Source organism: Dermacentor andersoni, chromosome 1 (assembly GCF_023375885.2).
Source record: "Dermacentor andersoni chromosome 1, qqDerAnde1_hic_scaffold, whole genome shotgun sequence".
In the NCBI taxonomy this organism is placed as follows: Eukaryota; Metazoa; Arthropoda; class Arachnida; order Ixodida; family Ixodidae; genus Dermacentor; species Dermacentor andersoni.
Window position 1 is genome coordinate 302,227,758 of NC_092814.1, and position 19,828 is coordinate 302,247,585.

A 19,828-nucleotide genomic window follows, 5' to 3' on the forward strand; every position below is an offset into this window, starting at 1 on the left:
TGGTTTCAGTTTCGGTTTTACCAGCGCATTCAACAAAACAGCGTCTTTTTTCTTTCTTTTTTTGTATGTGTTTTCATGTGAGCCCGCTCGCTGTATCAGTAATATGAGTGAAATTGTGTGAAGGGAAATATCAGGTATACCGGGCGCTTCTACGAGGACTTTAAGGGGGGGAGGGGGGAATATTAAAAAATAAGGCCATTTTTAACTAAAAGGACGGTTTCTTCGGAGTAGTGCCGCCAGTGGTGGCGACCACGTGGTGAGTGGTAATACGTTGCAATTAGTCGCAAATTAAAAATCAATCATTATTTTCTAAACTTTTACTTTCAGCGGCCTTATTGTAATTGGGAAATTGAAGCAAGCTCTCCATACGAGCCATATCATCTTTTGGAATTGGAGAAATGTGATTACACGCGGAACTGTGGCATGATAACTTTACATATCTAGGCGTTGTACTAGATCACCACTTCAACTTGAAAATGCACATTGACTTTCCATAGAAAAAGCTAGCCACTGTATGCATTACGCTTTTCAAATGTCGTAATTTTCTTTTTGGTTTAGCGACATTGATAACAATTTATTTTGCCCTATTCAATAGCCAACTATCATACTGTATTGAATCTTGGCGCCACGCATGTGACTCTTACATAAAATCACTTGTCCTACAAGAACACGCAATCCGGTTCTTGTCAAACTCAAGTTATGGGACATCTACTAAACCTCTTTTCCCAATACCAAATCAAGTCCCTACGCCTGCTAATAAACTGCAAAACTACAATAGTGGTGTACAACTCTTTAAATAGCAATGATCCTCTTCACTGCTGAAATTTTATGCCTTTGCAATTCAAAACAAGACACTATGAATGAGGTAACTTTCTTAAACCTTTCATTAACTTCCTTAAAGCTTTCTAGTGTTGGTACTTATTTATGGAACGCTAGTCTAGTTCGTCTAAAAAAACATAAGAGCTTTCCTTGTGATGCTTGAAAGTTGTTAGAAATAACTGTATTAGAAGTTGTAATTTCTCGTGTTTTTTATGTTAACCTGATATGCTGTTAAACTGATCTTTAAATGTAATAAATTTGTTAATTCCTTGTTTTGAACGCTAACCTGATATTCTGTTTGACTGATGTATACGTTTGTTCCTTGCCTGCAAGTTTATGTATGTAATTGTTGCATGTATCCGTTCTAGCATGATGCCACGGATCCAGATGTTTATAAACATGTTTTTTCTGTATGACCATATCTTGGCTACTAAAGTTGAATTCAAGTCAATTCAATGATGAATTTCGGCTATCGCTGTCGCAGCGCTGTCTCTCTGCCATAGCGTTAACGTGCAACGCAACTTGAATGCCATGATACGCTGCGGAGTGTCAAATAAGCCTTTACAACAGCAGAACGAAGCAGAGCGCTGATGGGGGAAAATGGTACGGTTGCGGCGCATCATAGACGTACACACAATCAAACCAAATACACGCCTAATTTTAGCCTATTCGAATGCTGCATTCGTATTATGCTCACCATGTACGGCATGTATGCACCGGACCATGGTGCATACATGCCACGGTGCCATCGACCGTATTGTGGTTTTCCCCGGATGATGATGATGGTGAGCATGGAACATAGACTGTGGCGTTCCCTATTCAAAATGAAAAGTGCACGAAAACTTCTTAGTTTGTAATCTCTGATACTGGGCAGCGCACGTAGCTTTCAGCACGCGCCGCCAAATGTTTAACGTCATGTGCAGCTAGTACAGCCTCTCTCCGTAAGCCCACTGCTCCGAAAATTCAAGAACGAATCCCAAAAACAGCGCTCAGCTGTCACGAATGCCTCGCTGTCAAAGCATCACGGCAGCAAGATAAGGCAACTGTAACCATCACTTTGGAATACATGGGGCCAACAGTGCAGCACGACGACATAGATCCGAAGCACGTGGCACACATTACATCAGGCACCATGTTCTCCTAGGAAAAATGTCCTTACATGCCTCGGCGTTGAATGCTGAACTAGGAAAAACCGTATGCATTTGTACGTTAACAACTCGACCTTAAAAATATATATATGACAAAATTCCTTTGTTTTGCTTATCAAAGCCGTTCGTTCGCTCGAAACTTATGACCAGTGACCCAGACGCCTGACATGTGTTCCTTACCTTTTACGAAAACGTTCATTTTTTGACTACAGGTGAAGGAATTTTTCAGAATACACTTGCTTCCTTCTGCCATACGAAGTACGTGAAGCTTTAGGTGAAGGCAACTGGTCAATAATCCCTCGCATGCGACCTGTGGGCATTAAAGCTTTCCGAGTCGAGACCCACGTGACTCCTGCGCTAGGTAGGATGTTTAACATTCACTGCCATGGCAGTTAGTGGTGGCGCTGGCTCAACACTCCCACCGCTTATTCTAGTATGCATACATAAATACCCCAGAAAGTGGATGGCGGAACGTCACCGCGGTGGCTGAATTGGTAACAGCATCGCACGCGTAATGCGAAGATGGGGGTTCATATCTCACCTGTGGCCAGATGTTTATTCATCCACTTCATGTCCCATCTGGCTATCATTGCTTCCATTCAATTAAAAAAAAAAAAGAACTAAAAATAATTTCCGCTATTCGTTCCCTTGTTTGATTGTCTGTTGGCTTCTTATGATTGTAGCTATATAAACATGGTGTCCCAACTATCATGCATCAAGATTTAAAAATATGCGATTTCCACGTAGCTTGACAGCTTTAAGGTGATGTTGTTTGTAGTTGCTTTGAGCTACTCAGATTATTTTTTTGCATTCCGCCCACATAATCGGTCTTAATTATTCAACTTCTAAAATATTGTAATGAGATGAAAAGTTTCAATACCACTATTGTAGATCAACATGAAAAACTGGCGATGCCGCTTACTGTTGCTCAATGCGTGCTACATAAAAGTGTTTTTCTGAGCGTGAACGAAGCCCGCGAATACACGCAAGATTGCCGCGCGACTGGCCGCTCGAGGCACCTTCACCGATGAATGGCATGAAATTACATTTCAGTTGCTGAATGGACACACCGGCATTGTAGGTAATTACCTCGCTGACGAGGCCACTCGATCCACCCATGTAGGAGCCCGAACACTTCCGTTCCTCCTCCCCAGAACCAATGCTTCAGAGAAGCTTTATTTTGTGGCTACGGCTATGACGCAGAAATATTGGTTTTCTAATAACCTCTGGAACTGTCATCCATCCCGCAAGCTACAAGTGCCGTCAAACGTTTCCCGCTTTAAGACGTCATATTGTTGTTCCGCCTCTGGTTCAACGTGGAGGGGTGGAGTGGAGGAGCATTTCAAGGGAATCGAACTGAATTCTAGCGTCTTACGTGCCACAGTGACGACTTGGTGATAAGGCATGCCTTAGCGGGAGACTCCGGGCTAATTACGACCTCCAGAGGACCTTTAACGTGCCCCCGATGTACGAGACACGGGAGCTCTTGAATCAAAACGGTATGCCGCGGCCAGGATTGGATCCCGTAGACCTTGTGCTTAGCAGCGTCACACCATAGCCGCTAAGCCACCGCGGCGGGGAAGGAGGGGGGAGGGCGAGCGATTACAAATACTTACTTGTTTCGTATCGGAATGAGTGACACGCCCATGTATTGCTCTTGTGGACGCATAACAGAAACTATCCAGCGCATTGTATGTCTTTGCCCGTGGTACGACGTCGAGCGTGAAACTCTCGGGCCTGAGCATTAAACCGTCTAGGGGTACGGCCATTTCCGGAAACGAAAAACCTTGGACCATGGCCGTGCACGTCGATGGCATAGAAAGCAATCAGAGCATTGTGGCAGTAATTTAACGCTACAGGTCTCTGCGACTGTTTAAAGACTTAGTGTGCACTTTAGCGTGTGCGCGCTGCTACAGCTCTTTCTCTCCCATCTCTTCGTTTTCCTCCCGACATCCCCTCCCTACTGTGAAGGGTACCAAACCCGACGTGTATATCGTTAACCTCCCTACCTTTCCTCATCGGTTTCTCTCTGTCTTCATCGGGCGTTTATTGTCAGTAATACCACAGTGACTTGGTTACCACTGAAAAATGACCTGGCGACCTTTCTCAGAGATGTGGCATATGGTCTCTGTAATTTCAAACACCAGCCGTTCATGCGGACCACGCCGCAAGGATGACAGTAGACATTGCAGTGCCCTTTCCCTCAGGCTAGATACTCGGCCAGCATCCAACAATGCAAGGTAGCCAACGTATTCGCTCTAAAGCCTCATCTGTTTACTAAGGTTCGATGAAAGGTCCGTTGCAATCATTAACAGAACGTTATCCACAGCACACGGCCATGGCGTCAACGATGATCAGAACAGCACACACGCACACACACGTACGCACGCACGCACACGCACACATACATGCACGCAGACACGCACGCACACACAGGCACGCGCGCACACACACGCACACACAGGTACACGCACGCACGCGCACACACTCTCACGCACATACGCACACACGCAGGTACACAGACACACAAACACGCACGCACGCTGGCACGCACTCACACACGCACACACATATATAAACGCGCGCACACACAGACGCACCCACGCACGCATGCAGACACACACATACGCACACACACATACACGCACGCACGCACACGCGCACACACGAGCACACACACACACGCACATACACGCACACACACACTCGCACGCACGCACACACACACACACACACACACACACACACATACACGCACGCACGCAGGCACGCACACACACACGCACACGCACGCACACAAGCACGCGCACACACCTACACGCACACACGCACATACATGCACACGCACGCACACGCAGGCACGCACACATCATCATCATCATCATCATCATCAGCCTAGTTATGCCCACTGCAGGGCAAAGGCCTCTCCCATACTTCTCCGACTACCCCGGTCAAGTACTAATTGTGGCCATGTTGTCCCTGCAAACTTCTTAATCTCATCCGCCCACCTAACTTTCTGCCGCCCTCTGCTACGCTTTCCTTCCCTTGGAATCGATTCCGTAACTCTTAATGACCATCGGTTATCTTCCCTCCTCATTACGTGTCCTGCCCATGCCCATTTCTTTTTCTTGATTTCAACTAAGATATCATTAACTCGCGTTTGTTCCCTCACCCAATCTGCTCTTCTCTTGTCCCTTAACGTTATACCAATCATTCTTCTTTCCATACCTCGTTGCGTCGTCCTCAATTTAAGTAGAACCCTTTTCGTAAGCCTCCAGGTTTCTGCCCCGTACGTCAGTACTGGTAAGACACAGCTGTTATAAACTTTTCTCTTGAGGGATAATGGCAACCTGCTGATCATGATCTGAGAATGCCTGCCAAACGCACCCCAGCCCATTCTTATTCTTCTGATTATTTCAGTCTCACGATCAGGATCCGCAGTCACTACCTGTCCTAAGTAGATGTATTCCCTTACCACTTCCAGTGCCTCACTACCTATTGTAAACTGCTGTTCCCTTCCGAGACTGTTAAACATTACTTTAGTTTTCTGCAGATTAGTTTTTAGACCCACCCTTCGGCTTTGCCTTTCCAGGTCAGTGAGCATGCATTGCAGTTGGTCCCCTGAGTTACTAAGCAAGGCAATATCATCAGCGAATCGCAAGTTACAAAGGTATTCTCCATTAACTCTTATCCCCAATTCTTCCCAAACCAGGTCTCTGAATACCTCCTGAAAACACGCTGTGAATAGCATCGGGGAGATCGTATCTCCCTGCCTGACGCCTTTCTTTATTGGGATTTTGTTGCTTTCTTTATGGAGGACTACGGTGGCTGTGGAGCCGCTATAGATATCTTTCAGTATTTTTGCATATGGCTCGTCTACACCCTGATTACGCAATGCCTCCATGACTGCTGATGTTTCGACTGAATCAAACGCTTTCTCGTAATCAATGAAAGCTATATATAAAGGTTGGTTATATTCCGCACATTTTTCTATCACCTGATTGATAGTGTGAACACCTGTGATAGTGTGGTCTATTGTTGAGTAGCCTTTACGGAATCCTGCCTGGTCCTTTGGTTGACGGGAGTCTAAGGCGTTCCTGATTCTATTTGCAATTACCTTAGTAAATACTTTGTAGGCAACGGACAGTAAACTGATCGGTCTATAATTTTTCAAGTCTTTGCCGTCCCCTTTCTTATGGATTTAGATTATGTTAGCGTTTTTGCAAGATTCCGGTACGCTCGAAGTCATGAGGCATTGCGTATACAGGGTGGCCAGTTTCTCTAGAACATTCTGCCCATCATCCTTCAACAAATCTGCTGTTACCTGATCCTCCCCAGCTGCCTTCCCCCTTTGCATAGCTCCCAAGGCTTTCTTTACTTCTTCCGGTGTTACCTGTGGGATTTCGAATTCCTCTAGACTAGTCTCTCTTCCATTATCGTCGTGGGTGCCACTGGCACTGTATAAATCTCTATAGAACTCCTCAGCCACTTCAACTATCTCATCCATATTAGTAATGATATTGCCGGCTTTGTCTCTTAACGCATACATCTGATTCTTGCCAATTCCTAGTTTCTTCTTCACTACTTTTAGTCTTCCTCCGTTCCTGAGAGCATGTTCAATTCTATCCATATCATACTTCCTTATGTCAGCTGTCTTACGCTTGTTGATTAACTTCGAAAGTTCTGCCAGTTCTATTCTAGCTGTAGGGTTAGAGGCTTTCATACATTGGCGTTTCTTGATCAGATCTTTCGTCTCCTGCGATAGGTTACTGGTATCCTGTCTAACGGAGTTACCACCGACTTCTATTGCACACTCCTTAATGATGCCCACAAGATTGCCGTTCATTGCTTCAACACTAAGGTCCTCTTCCTGAGTTAAAGCCGAATACCTGTTCTGTAGCTTGATCTGGAATTCCTCTGTTTTCCCTCTTACCGCTTACTCATTGATCAACTTTCTTATGCACCAGTTGCTTCCGTTCCCTCCTCAGGTCTAGGCTAATACGAGTTCTTGCCATCCTATGGTCACTGCAGCGCACCTTGCTGAGCACGTCCACATCTTGTATGATGCCAGGGTTAGCGCAAAGTATGAAGTCTATTTCATTTCTAGTCTCGCCGTTCGGGCTTCTCCACGTCCACTTTCGGCTATCTCGCTTGCGGAAGAAAGTATTCATTATCCGCATATTATTCTGTTCCGCAAACTCTACTAATAACTCTCCTCTGGTATTCCTAGTGAATATGCTATATTCCCCCACTGCCTTGTCTCCAGCCTGCTTCTTGCCTACCTTGGCATTGAGGTCGCCCATCAGTATACTGTATTTTGTTTTGACTTTACCCAACGCCGATTCCACGTCTTCATAGAAGCTTTCGACTTCCTGGTCATCATGACTAGATGTAGGGGCGTAGACCTGTACAACCTTCATTTTGTACCTCTTATTAAGTTTCACAACAAGACCTGCCACTCTCTCGTTAATGCTATAGAATTCCTGTATGTTACCGGCTATGTTCTTATTAATCAGGAATCCCACTCCTAGTTCTCGTCTCTCCGCTAAGCCCCGGTAGCACAGGACGAGCCCGCTTTTTAGCACTGTATATGCTTCTTTTGGCCTCCTAACTTCACTGAGCCCTATTATATCCCATTTACTGCCCTCTAATTTCTCCAATAGCACTGCTAGACTCGCCTCACTAGATAACGTTCTAGCGTTAAACGTTGCCAGGTTCATATTCCAATGGCACCCGCCGTGGTTGCTCAGTGGCTATGGTGTTAGGCTGCTGAGCACGAGGTCGCGGGATCGAATCCCGGCCATGGCGGCCGCATTTCGATGGGGGCGAAATGCGAAAACACCCGTGTACTTAGATTTAGGTGCACGTTAAAGAACCCCAGGTGGTCGAAATTTCCGGAGTCCCCCACTACGGCGTGCCTAATAATCAGAAAGTGGTTTTGGCACGTAAAACCCCATAATTAATATTCCAATGGCGGCCTGTCCGGAGCCAGGGATTCTTAGAACCGTCTGCAGCGTCGCAGGTCTGACCGCCGCCGTGGTCAGTTGCTTCGCAGCTGCTGGGGACTGAGGGCCGGGGTTTGATTGTTGTGTTCATATAGGAAGTCTGTCATATGTGTGCCATAGAGACTCACATACACGCAGATACGCACACACACACGCAGGCACACCCAAGCATGCACACGCACACAAGCACATGCACGCAGGCACGCACGCACGCACGCACGCACGCACGCACGCGCACACACACACACACAGACACACGCATACACACAGGGACGCAGGGACACACACACACACATAGGCACACGCGCATGCACACACGCACACACACACACACACACGCACACGTAAGCACGCACGCATGCGCTTGTGAGCCCACATACGCGCACTCGCATGTAGGCGAGACGATATGTGTCAGAAGCATATTTCAAGTTGCCTCACTTCGCGCAGACGTCTTGGCAACAGCACACTTCCATTAGCGCGCGAGCTCTGCGCCAGACTCCTTTCGTGTGACCGCTTGCATACACTATATATGAAAGCACACGAATGCTGGTCTCGTTTCAGATGGATCTTCGGCGATACGGGATGCCAGGCTTACGCTTTCATCGGCTTCTTCTTCGGCTCGGCTCATATTGGAACCCTCACTCTTCTAGCGCTGGATCGCTACCTGGCCACCTGCCGCATTGGCTTTCGTACGTCTCTTTCTGGGTGCTTTCTTTCCTTAGCAGCTTCGGTTGCAGAGCCACGCAGTGTGGCACCACTGCCAGTGCAATTATCTGTTCTCGTGCTACGTGATTTCGTGCTGCGACGAGCAGTATGTTTTGCCCGAGGATAAAAAAAGTGACATCGTGGTATTTCCTTTTTAGCTTGTCGGTATCTTACATAACTAATCTGCTAATTTCGTGTTGTTTCCTGTGAGGCATCTCAAGGTCCCACGTAACTGAGCTCGTTCCTGCAACAACTGTCTCACATTTGGAAAAAAAGAAAGCAAGGCTCAGGCAAAAATAATACTTTTTGCTGAACAAGCTTGAACCAGCGCCGGGGATCAGAGGTATTATTTAGCCAAATTTTTATTACCTTTTCAATTATTGATTTTTGGGGGCACGTTGTAATTTCAAAATAGAACTCAGCCAGTACACAACACAGTATAAATGTTTGCCCCCTTCAGGGTGCCCATTTGTTGCATGGCTAACCTCCTTACATTAAAGCTCTCAAAATATACTGTATATGACTTGCTGTTAAACTACATCTAAGGCGAGTGAAGTCATAGCTGAAAACTGAGTACAAATTCTGGCCACCTGGCGCCCCGAAATAGGCAAGCGAGTTTGAGAGTGATAGCGATGGAAGCTTATTTTTTATGCTGTTTCCGTACCATCTGTTCCCTGATTCATGTTGTTTGAGCATCGTTGCCTTTACTTGCCACAAAAAGTCGTGAAAAAATGGAAGCTTAATTTCCTCCCATCAACAATTCGACCTCACCCACCAGCACTCTTGAGGGTGGAAAAACCATTTTACTGGGAAGGCATAACATTTTGCTAGAAAGTTAATATTAGTACCGAAATTCATTGCTGTTCAAGTTGACATGTTCCTGTATTGTTGAAATATCTAGTACACAAAATTGTTAATTGGAACAGCAATTCATTTACTGGTGCACACTTAACGGCAAACTGATCTTGTAGCTAAAGTTTCCAGCAAAGGTTTTGCTTTCAGTACTGGCGAAATTTCACATCTGCAATAACAGCATTCCTTTTAAATTCAATAATTAACATGCTAACTATTAAAATAAAACGTGATTGTAGGGCACTAGCCCCATTGGCGCAAGCAGCAGCGTTCTACATGTATACAGACTCCATGAGCCGCTCGGCCAAATCAGACAGTGAAACCTGCTCGCCACTGTTACCAGCTGGGTCAGATAGAAAATTATTATTCTTCAAATTCACTAATATTATTAATTTTTTGGCAGTCTTCTCAGATATGTGCGCTGTGTTAAAAAAGAACTTTCTGGCAGTTCAGGCTAAACGTTTATTGGGGGTAGAAGGCTTCTGTGTAAATTAAAGTATAGAAAACCTATGCACTGACAATGCCTAGGTGAATGATTGTTAAAGTTTATTTTAGCCGCAATTGACCATTTTAACTATATGTTTTCACGAACCGCAATAATCGGCGTCCGTTGCAACCTGTGAAAGTGGATCTACACACAGCGAAGCAGTTGCGTTAGACGACGTTAGACAAGCACCACCACCAGCACAAGCGATGTACGTCACGCACGCACCCACGTGTGCAGCAGACATCCTCATTCTTCTAGGCCCTCTGGCAAGCGCAAGCGCCTTATTGAACTAACTGCATTTTTCAAAGTAAACTGCGTCAGAAAATTCGTAATGTTCCACTTGCACACAAGCTGCAGACATGATAGCTTCGCCTTGTAATTCGAATATCCGTGAAAACATAATTCTCTTACGTGGAAACTCAAATGCAAAGCGCTTTTCCAGCTACTGCTTGAGTTCTATATGCGTGGCCGCGTCCGCCAGCTGGCGGTACTCTTCTTGGCTGCGCACAGAACGACCCCACGAAAAATCTCGACCGACTAGAGGCTAACAGCTTCGCCCTAAAAAAATATACTGCAACAAATCGCCTATATCCTGTGGCGATTGTACCAGATTGCAACGCAAAATGGTCAGGCCGATCGCAGTCCTTGAACCCAGCACGTGAACAAGCGCCTTCAGGAAAGCATTTTTTTGCGTTGTTGTTTTTATTGGCAATTGAGCATGGAGTCGTGCATTTGAAGGCAGATTTTTGCTCAATCTCGACACTAAAAACGTCATAAAGGAGGCAGTGTAGCCTTGATTGGGCAGTTCGACACGTCGCTGTCGAGGCGACTCTCTGACTCTTGGGAATAGCAGTGAATCTCCCCTGCAAGAGGCAAAAGCTGCAACAAGAGCAATGGCTATGGGAGCAAAAAACATAGCGGTGGCGAGGTCAGAGAGGACTAAACTTAAGTTCTGCTTTGACTTGAAATTGTGCTTTTTTTCTTCTATTTCTTTTCTGTCGCTGGTAATGATCCGTTACGAAAACAAAGCGGTGGTCCGGGATGCAAAACACTCCTGCGCGTTCGCGTTGCCACGAAATAAGGGAGATCATTTTGCGGCCGCTTCTTTTGTGTCTGATATCATGGATTCAAGAGTTTTGCGAACGCACTCGAAGCGTGTGCCTTTGGCTGATAGCTTGAAGTAAAGATACCTAATGATGATGTATGGGGTTTTATGGCGCAAGGGCCAGATATGACCAAAGAGCGCCATACACATGCATGGTGATCGGTTTTCAATGAATTGTTCGTGAAGTGAAGAAATGTACTTCGAATGGTGGAAAAAAAGATTACCTAAGTAGCACGAAAAGTTCTTTTTTTTTATCTTAGCAGACTGCTTAGCGATGCTATAATTCTCTTAACTAAATCAACTGCGAAGAGCTGATGCGGGGCATTTCCTCGCGGCTCCTTTCCTTTCGCGGTCCACATCTATTCAAGCTGCTACGCCATACGTTTAAAAAAGCTTGCACCCTTTGGGGCTTACCTTGTCCCACAACAATAATCCTCATCTGCCTTGCTTGCGTTTCCTTTCTTGAAAACTCTGTGATCGCTACTTTCTTGTCGAGAATGCTATATGCCACGCTGACTACGCATATGCCATTCGTGACCTGGAAGTGCCGGGCTCGCTCAAAGCGTTAAAGAAAGGAAATGCGGGCAAGCTATATGACGATTATTTTTGTGGGACGAGATAAGCCCCTAAGGGTGAAAACTTTTTAAACAGCGCATCTGCTGCCGGGAGCTTTCGAAGAGCACGCGTCCCCTTCCTGCTTGCCGCTTTTCGGTAATCTTCCTTTTTCGGCCTCGGAAATTCGAGACTTTAGCGCTCTATCCTGCGCTACGAAGGCAAGCGTTGTCCTTTTTCCCTGGTGGCATACAGAATCGATATAATGTCAGGATTACTTTCACCCGATTCTGATAATCTGCGCCGAGCCCCGCTCGGATGACTGACAAAGCGGGAAAAGAAATAGCATTGGAATAAAATCGTAACATTATTTCTACCCTGCATTAATAACGAGCGCCGGCAGGATGCTTTCTCAATTACGATTTCGGCTACTTCCTATACCGCGCTCGGCTCACATTGCAACCGTGCGGGGCCCACTCTAAATTGACCCAGATAAGGCGCGCACAATCCGAAGGTACACAATCTTGCTCGAGCAATCGGCGGCCCAGAAGAGGAAACACATCAGTATTTCTGGCAAACAAAGTGCGCAGGTTCCGAGGTAATCGTCCGCTGCCACCGCCGCAGACTGGCAGACACCACATTAGGGGAAAGCTCTGTATGCCCCCCCCCCCCCCCCCATTGGACGTGTCAGATCGCGTCACAATTACGTATGGCCTACAGTCAGAGCCAATGCCTGCCCTGGCTGTGGATGGCGTAAAAAAAATTTCACTGACGATTACGATACTCTCTAATGCGTAATTTGAGCGCAGCTCGATACGTGTCTTTTTTTTTTCAATATATTGAAGCAAACAATTTTAGAGAGATGTGTAGCAGAGTCGGCGATCGAAAATCTGATCTGCGGGTCAAGCGCGTCGGTTTTCATACGTGACTCGTCGAAGGTTGCAGTGTAATCGTTGGTGCTGCGGTGGCTTCCAGAATATACCACACAATTTGCGTCGAGTGTAGAATCAGATTAGAAAACAATCGCAAACCATCACAATTGAAACAAGCGCGAACTAGTAAATAAACAGGTGTTGAGCATGGTGTTAAATCATTGTACTCAACTTGCCATAGCGGTAAGGAACTAATCCCTGGCCGTCACAGACGGCACTATTCACCACAAGAGTTCCTTTCTTAGTGGATCGAAATAATCGCCGTCTGTCAAAAGTTCACAGTAAAAGTGGTACCTCGAGCACACCCGCTCTTTTGGGTGTGCTGGAGTAGTCTAGCTACGCACCATATCTAGAATACCTTAAGGCAAAGCGCAAAAAGCCACGTAGGACAACAGGACACAGCGATTCTGATGTCCTACGTGCCTTTCTTGCGCTTTGCCTCAAGTTATGCAGCACCAACTTGCCCACCAGTCTGTTCTCTTGATGTAGAATAAGACATTTCACACAAGTACCAGGGTCTTAGTCTAGTTCGGCGTAAATAGAGTGGAGGAGTGCAGGCCTTGATTATAGAAAACAGTACACGTTCCCCGAACTGCGTTAGAACACCCACGGTGAGGGTCGCCTTTTCTTCTTTCTTTTTTTTTGCTATCTGTGAAGAACTGAATGTCGGAAAACAAAACAGCCCTAGTAGCGTGAAGCTAGTAGCGTGTCCTTTATGTTGTGAGGATAGAGACTCGTTACAATCTCACTGCGTGCCTTGAGACCCAGCAATGAATTAGCGCGAGAATCACCCCGTTTGTCAACAGACCTGCTTTTCTAGATCGCGCATGTCAGTTAATTGGGTAAAAAATTCAACGCTAAATATGAATAATGCTAACGCAAACTCCATCTGACGTACTGTACTTTAATCTAAGCGTTCACCAAGCACTGACATAAAGCCACTCGAGTTAGTTTGTGGTTTCAGCAACAACGCGAAAACGCTTCAAAAACGAAAATCAAAAGGCTTACAGAACAGAATATCACTTACCCGTCGCATTTGTGGAGTCGAAGGAATGTGGTGTACACCACAGAGTCGCACAAGTCTTGTGATTCCGCGACATAACCATAGCATCGTCTGAATGGAGCGTTTCCGCCTCAGTCGTTTCTTGACACTCCGCAAACGCGGATGTTTCCGAAGCTTCCTACGGTCAGTCTTCCAGTGAAAGCGCAAATTGTCGCCAAACCCGTTGAATACGCGCACAACGCTCTACAAAACCCACAACAAGCATGAGCAGCTAAGCCATCTGAGCTGAGCAGTCGTCGTCATCTCAGACGAAACTGACAAGCTCAGGTGAGGGAAAAAGAAAGCGCTTTCATTGCTATCACGTAATAAAAGTAATTTTGTTTTATTATTGCCATTAGCAAAAAACATTGCAACAGCAACCATAATTGACACATTTTAATTTATACAATTTTAGAATGTGTATTTTGTTTAAAGACCGGTCCGCCGCAAAGGTGGCGCGTAATTCGAACCAGAAACTATAGCGGTAGCCTTCCGCCGGTTTGCCTGCATGCCAAAAACGGAAGCGGAATTCCTCCAGATGTCGGTTGCTCTTGCAAGGCATAAAGAGCACCTGCAAGCGCTCTGGGCTCTAGCGTGGTGCTATGAGAGTACCAGCCGAGTGTGTCCCAAGCGCTCCATTTCGACGAGCTGATAGCATCACGTGACCAACCGAATATTCCATTTATACTTTTCTCTGGCCTAACACTAAACGTGCCGAAGAAGTTTCCGCGCATCGTTCTGCACAGACCGCGAAATCTGCTTAGGCGAGCATGGACGCGCTTAGCCCACTTCCTATATAGATTATAGCGGTTGATCGCAGGCTAAGGCGGGCGTGGATTATAAAGATTAGAATGCTTGTCTTGAAGTCGTAGACGCGCTTTCTCAATAGCGTACACTACGGCGCAAATTGGTAATTTGTTTTTTAATCGTTCTTAATTCTCGCGAACGAATATACAGCTTCAGCACATTCTCTAGCTTATGACTATTGTTCGCAGTAAAATGCCGACTTTGGTTTTCGTACTTCTGTATGCAGCACTGCGCTACTAGTTAGGACACGTTTCGTGAATGTTGTGGAGCTGCCCCAGCAAGCGACGGTCGGTATAGCAACAACGGCGACGGTTCATCCACGTTACGCAGCACGCGAGAAACGCTACTGAATGGTTCGTCAAATCTTTGACATGGCGCAGAGTCAAGGATCCAGAATCAGAACGTCAGCGAAACGAGTTCAGCAGAGTATAATAACACTGCAGCTTCATTCTGGGTAGCAGGACACTATCGCTACTGGGGCCCTGCGGCGTGCAGCATTCGAGAAGACGCAGAAGTAGAATGGGTCACTAGCTGCTTATGCTTCTTCAGGTGGCTGGTGCTGATGCCTGTCCCAGTGCAGACGCACGAGTGGGCTGTGAGGAAGTATATCAGCCGCAGACATTCAAAATGAGTGCAGATGTCGCAGACTGTACATTGTTAAGAATGGCCGTACGGGGTGGCAACGTGCCAGCTTTCAGCCCGCTGCACGTGTTCCAAGCCCACCAGTCGGGGCGCCTTCCGAGAACTGCGGACGGCCGGCAGCCACGTGGCGCGCGATCAACTCCGGAAATTGGTACTTGGCCGAGCCACCCGGGACAAAGCAGTTCTACGAAGCCCTCTGACGTCGGCACTGAAAGCTGGGCGGTACCGAGAACTGCGGATGACCGGCAGCCACGTGGCACGCGGTCAGCTCAGGAATGTGGTACTTGGCCGCACCACCCGAGACGGAGCACAGCTCTACGAAGCCCTCGGTCGTCGACTCCGGAGCCTTTGTGTGTATGGGTTCGCACCTGTGTGTTTGCGTGTGTTTGGGCGTAAACGATAGTGCGGAGCGGCGGAAAGTTTACAATGCTTGGACGAACCTTCCCGACCATTCCTGCTCCGTCCCCGCCGAACGATGACGTCGAACTATGACGTCAAGCGGAGAGCTTATAAGCAGCGTTTGCCGGCTGCTAGGGAGTGCTCGTGTCGTGCTCGTTGTCGGGAGCTGAGTGCTCCTTGTCATGCTCGAAATGTAGTAGTGAGCTGTGTGCTCGTAAGCTGTTTGCTGTATGTTAGTTTTGCGGGCTCCATATGGGAGTCGCGCTAGTCTGCCAATGTCTGTCCTGTTTTTAAATGTAAATCCTGCAATTAAAGCCTGCCCGCCTAGTTCCTGTCAAGGTCCTTCCTACAGCTACGACTGCCAAATCTAATAACATTAAGTAAGCGCTCTTACGATCGGCCAGCGGGAATAGTGACTTTCTAACCTGTCCCAGCTCGCTGCGATGAATCGCTTCGTGAAGCCAACAAAGCGCACCCTTCGGACAGACTTGCAGCGCCACCAATGCAAGACATGTTTGGCGCACTAAGTATTGTTGGTTGGTTCATGATCGCCTTCTCGGACCAATGGGAGCAAGAAAATTCATGGAAAAAAGTGTTCTAATGCGTTTTCTCAAGACCCCCGGTAAACATCACGGTCGTTTGACAGACGCGGCAGCTTACTGCGGGGTCATCTCAGGAACCAAGACCTGTCAGCTTGAGTCAACTGTGGCAACCCAAGCCTACGGGCCCCACTTGTTTCTGTGCGTTCAGTGAAGAAAAGGTGCGAGAGTGAGTGCGTGAACCCTCGCCCTCAAAGGCGGGTCCTTCAAAAACTTTGGACGCTCTGATTGGACAAAGGTTAGATGGCAGTTTCTCTAGCCTAGGGATGTAGTCAGGACAAAGGGGGTGATAAGCAGCCCTTTTCGACTCATCAGTGCTTCGTTTTTTAGTCATGCTACACTGATGAAGTGTAACGTTCTCGTCTCTACACGTAGATATTGTAAATAAACGCAGTACTCCTCGTTCTCGAAGAAAACGCGTTCCTCCCTTCAACAACGCCCTTAGCGTGCATGAGTCGGACGACGGCGTAGGTCAGCTACTCCTTTTTACATGCCCGACCCCAGCTCCCACAGTGGCTGGCAGCAGTGACGCGGACTTTACGACGCGGTGCTGTGTCTGCGATGAGTGTTTGGTTTTTGCTTTGACTCTCTGGGCTTCATTTTGTGGTCATTCAGCTTAGAACAGTAGGGAAGCTGGATTGCTTATTGCTAGCTACGTTGTGTTGACCTAGTTGTGTTTAGCGAGCAGGAATAAGGCAGTAAAGCAGAAACCATGGATTTGAGGATACTGCTGAGAGACGAATTGTTGGTTGTCAGTGAGGAATCGGGCCTAGAGGTACACAAGGAAATGATAAAATAGGAAATATTGAAGCTGATTTCTGAACAGGCCCGTGAGCAGGACGTCGGAATTGGGTTAGAACTCTTTACGAAACGAGAGAAACGGGAGAAAGAAGAACGGGATAGAGAGAGAACAAAACGAGACAGACAGAGAAAGAAAGAAGAACGGGACAGAGAGGAACGCGAGAAATATAGAAAGTTAAGAAAAATGCAACTTCATCGTGAAAGTAAACGTTTGAAGTGTCTCTAGTGAGTAAAGGGGCTCTGGAATGATCAAATGAGGCAGAATCATACCGCATGGATAGGCTGGTAAAGCCATTTGAGGTCCGGAAAGACATAAGGCTCTTCCTAGAAATTTTCGAAAGGACTTGCTAGAAGATGAACTTCACTCCGAACAGACGGCCACAGCGGTTACTGTCTATGTTGCCGTGTGAGGCTGTTGAAGTAATCACGAGAATCAGTGCACAAGTTGCATATGATGATTCGAAGGTTAAAGCTAGCCTTTTAAATAATTGCCGCCTTTTAGCCGAAGCTTTTCGGCAAAGGTTTCGAAGCACGCGCAAGAAGGATAGCGAAGGATATCCGGAGTTTGCACATGGCTTAAAGGCAAGCCGCAACCAGTGCGCAAGCTCTCCCAAGTAACAAAAGACCCAATAAAGAAAAGGCAAATAATGAAAGTGTCCAACTCAAGAGCTAAGATTGAATTCGCGGAATTGTCAAAACTGATCAACAAGGCGAAAATAAGTGATTTTCCAACTGTAACATGAGAATGACTGAAGAAGCCGTAAAATATGGACGCAGCCTGAAATCAGTGAGAAAGAATATTCGCATAGGACAAACCAAGATGTATGCGCTGAAAGATAAGCAGGGTAATATCATCAGCAATCTCGAAGATATAGTAAAAAAAAGCGGAATAATTCTATACTGACCTGTATAGTGTCCATCCAGAGGAGTCAGGATACCCTCATTAGAAACAGTAATGAACAGGATACAGAAATTCTTCATATATCTAGCGGTGAGGTCAGAAGAGCCTGACAAGACATGAAACGAGGAAGAGCGGCAGGGCAAGATGGAATAACAGTCGATTTAATCAAAGATAGAGGAGACATAATGCTTTCAAAACTGGCGGCTCTTTATACGAAGTGTCTATCGACTGCAAGGGTCCCAGAAAACTGGAAAAATGCAAGCATTATACTAATCCACAAAAAGGGAGACGTTAAAGAGTTAAAAAATTATAGACCCATGAGCTTACTCCTAATAGTGTATAAAATATTTACCAAAATAATCTCCATTAGAATAAGGGCAACACTGGACTTCAGTGAACCAAGGGAACAGGCTGGCTTCAGGAAGGGATACTCTACAATGGATTACATCCACGTCATTAATCAGGTTATCAAGAAATCCGAAGAGTACAATAAGCCTATCATATGGCTTTCGTAGATTACGAAGAGGCATTTGATTCAGTATAGACACCAGCAGTCATAGAGGCATTATGTAATCAAGGAGTACAGAACACTTACGTAAATACATTGGAAAATATCTGCAGAGATTCTACAGCTATCTTCATTCTACACAAGAAAAGCAGGAAGATATCTATAAAGAAAGGGGTCAGACAGGGAGACATAATCTCTGCAATGCTATTCACTGCGGGTTCGGAAGAAGTATTCAAGCTTTTAAACTGGGAAGGCTTAGGAGTAAGGATCGACGGCGAATATCTCAGCAACCTTCGGTTTGCCGATGACATTGTTCTATTCAGCAACAGTGCAGATAATTTACAACAAATGATTGGAGACCTTACCAGAGAGTGTGTAAGAGTGGGGTTGAAGATTAATACGCAGAAGACAAAGATAGTGATGAATAGCCGGGCAAGGGAACAAGAGCTCAAGATCGGCAGTCAGCCTCTAGAGTCTGTGAAGGAGTACCTTTACCTAGGTCAATCAATCACAGGGAACCCTGATCATGAGAAGGAAATCCATAGAAGAATAAAAATGCGTTGGATTGCATACGCCAGACATTGTCAGGTGCTGATTGGAAGCTTACAATTATCATTGAAAACGAAGGTGTACAATCAGTGCATTTTACCAGTGCTTGTATATGAGGCAGAGTGCTTATATATATGTCAGACTTGGAGACTGACAAAGAAGCTTGAGAACAAGTTAAGGAAAACGCAAAGAGCGATGGAACGAACATTGCTAGGCATAACGTTAGGAGACAGAAAGAGAGCGGTTTGGATCAGAGAGCAAACAGGTATAGACGATATCCTAATGGACATTAGGAGAAAAAAATGGAGCTGGGAGGTCATGTAATGCGCCGGTTAGATAACCGTTGGACCATTAGGGTTAGAGAATGAGTACTAAGAGAAAGGAAACGCAGTCGATGACGGCAAAAGACTAGGTGGAGCGATGAAATTGGGAAATTCGCGGGCACTAGTTGGAGTCGGCTGGCGCAGGACAGGGGTAATTGGAGATCGAAGGGTGAAGCCTTCGTCCTGCAGTAGACATAAAACATGCTGATTATTATTATTATTATTATTATTATTATTATTATTATTATTGTGAAGAAGAAGAAAAGGGAAAAGAAAGGCATACCTAGACCAGTGATTGAAAAGCGCGGAAGCATACGAGAACAGAGACCTATTATTGAATGCATATGTCCAGAGCAGTTTTACAAAAGCAAACCTAAATCTGCGAAGCTGTGGTTGCAAGACAGAGGAAACGTAAACAGTGTGGAAAGGACGTTCATATTAGCCGAAGAGTACGCAACGCGTAGAAAGCCGAACGCCGAGGACGAAAATTGGGACGGTCGAAACGGACTCGGAAACACTTTCCGTTCAAAACGTGATCGCAGACGAAACGACCGGAGCATGTAGACGCGGAAAAAAGGACGTCAGAAAAGAGCGATGCGTCAAATGGCGAAACCGTACAAAAAGAGCAGCAAAGGGAATTCGTATCTTTTAG

The 19,828-nt window shown here is 46.1% G+C and overlaps 1 protein-coding gene across 1 annotated transcript in view; it reads left to right on the forward strand.

Moving 5' to 3' along the window:
* Nucleotides 1–19,828, forward strand: part of LOC126547884 (visual pigment-like receptor peropsin) — a 694,884-nt gene that overhangs the window by 468,957 nt on the left and 206,099 nt on the right. Inside the window, exon 3 of the mRNA XM_050195912.2 lies at nucleotides 8,534–8,661. Within this exon, the coding sequence (XP_050051869.1) occupies nucleotides 8,534–8,661 (128 nt within the window). The remainder of the gene's footprint in view (nucleotides 1–8,533; nucleotides 8,662–19,828) is intronic.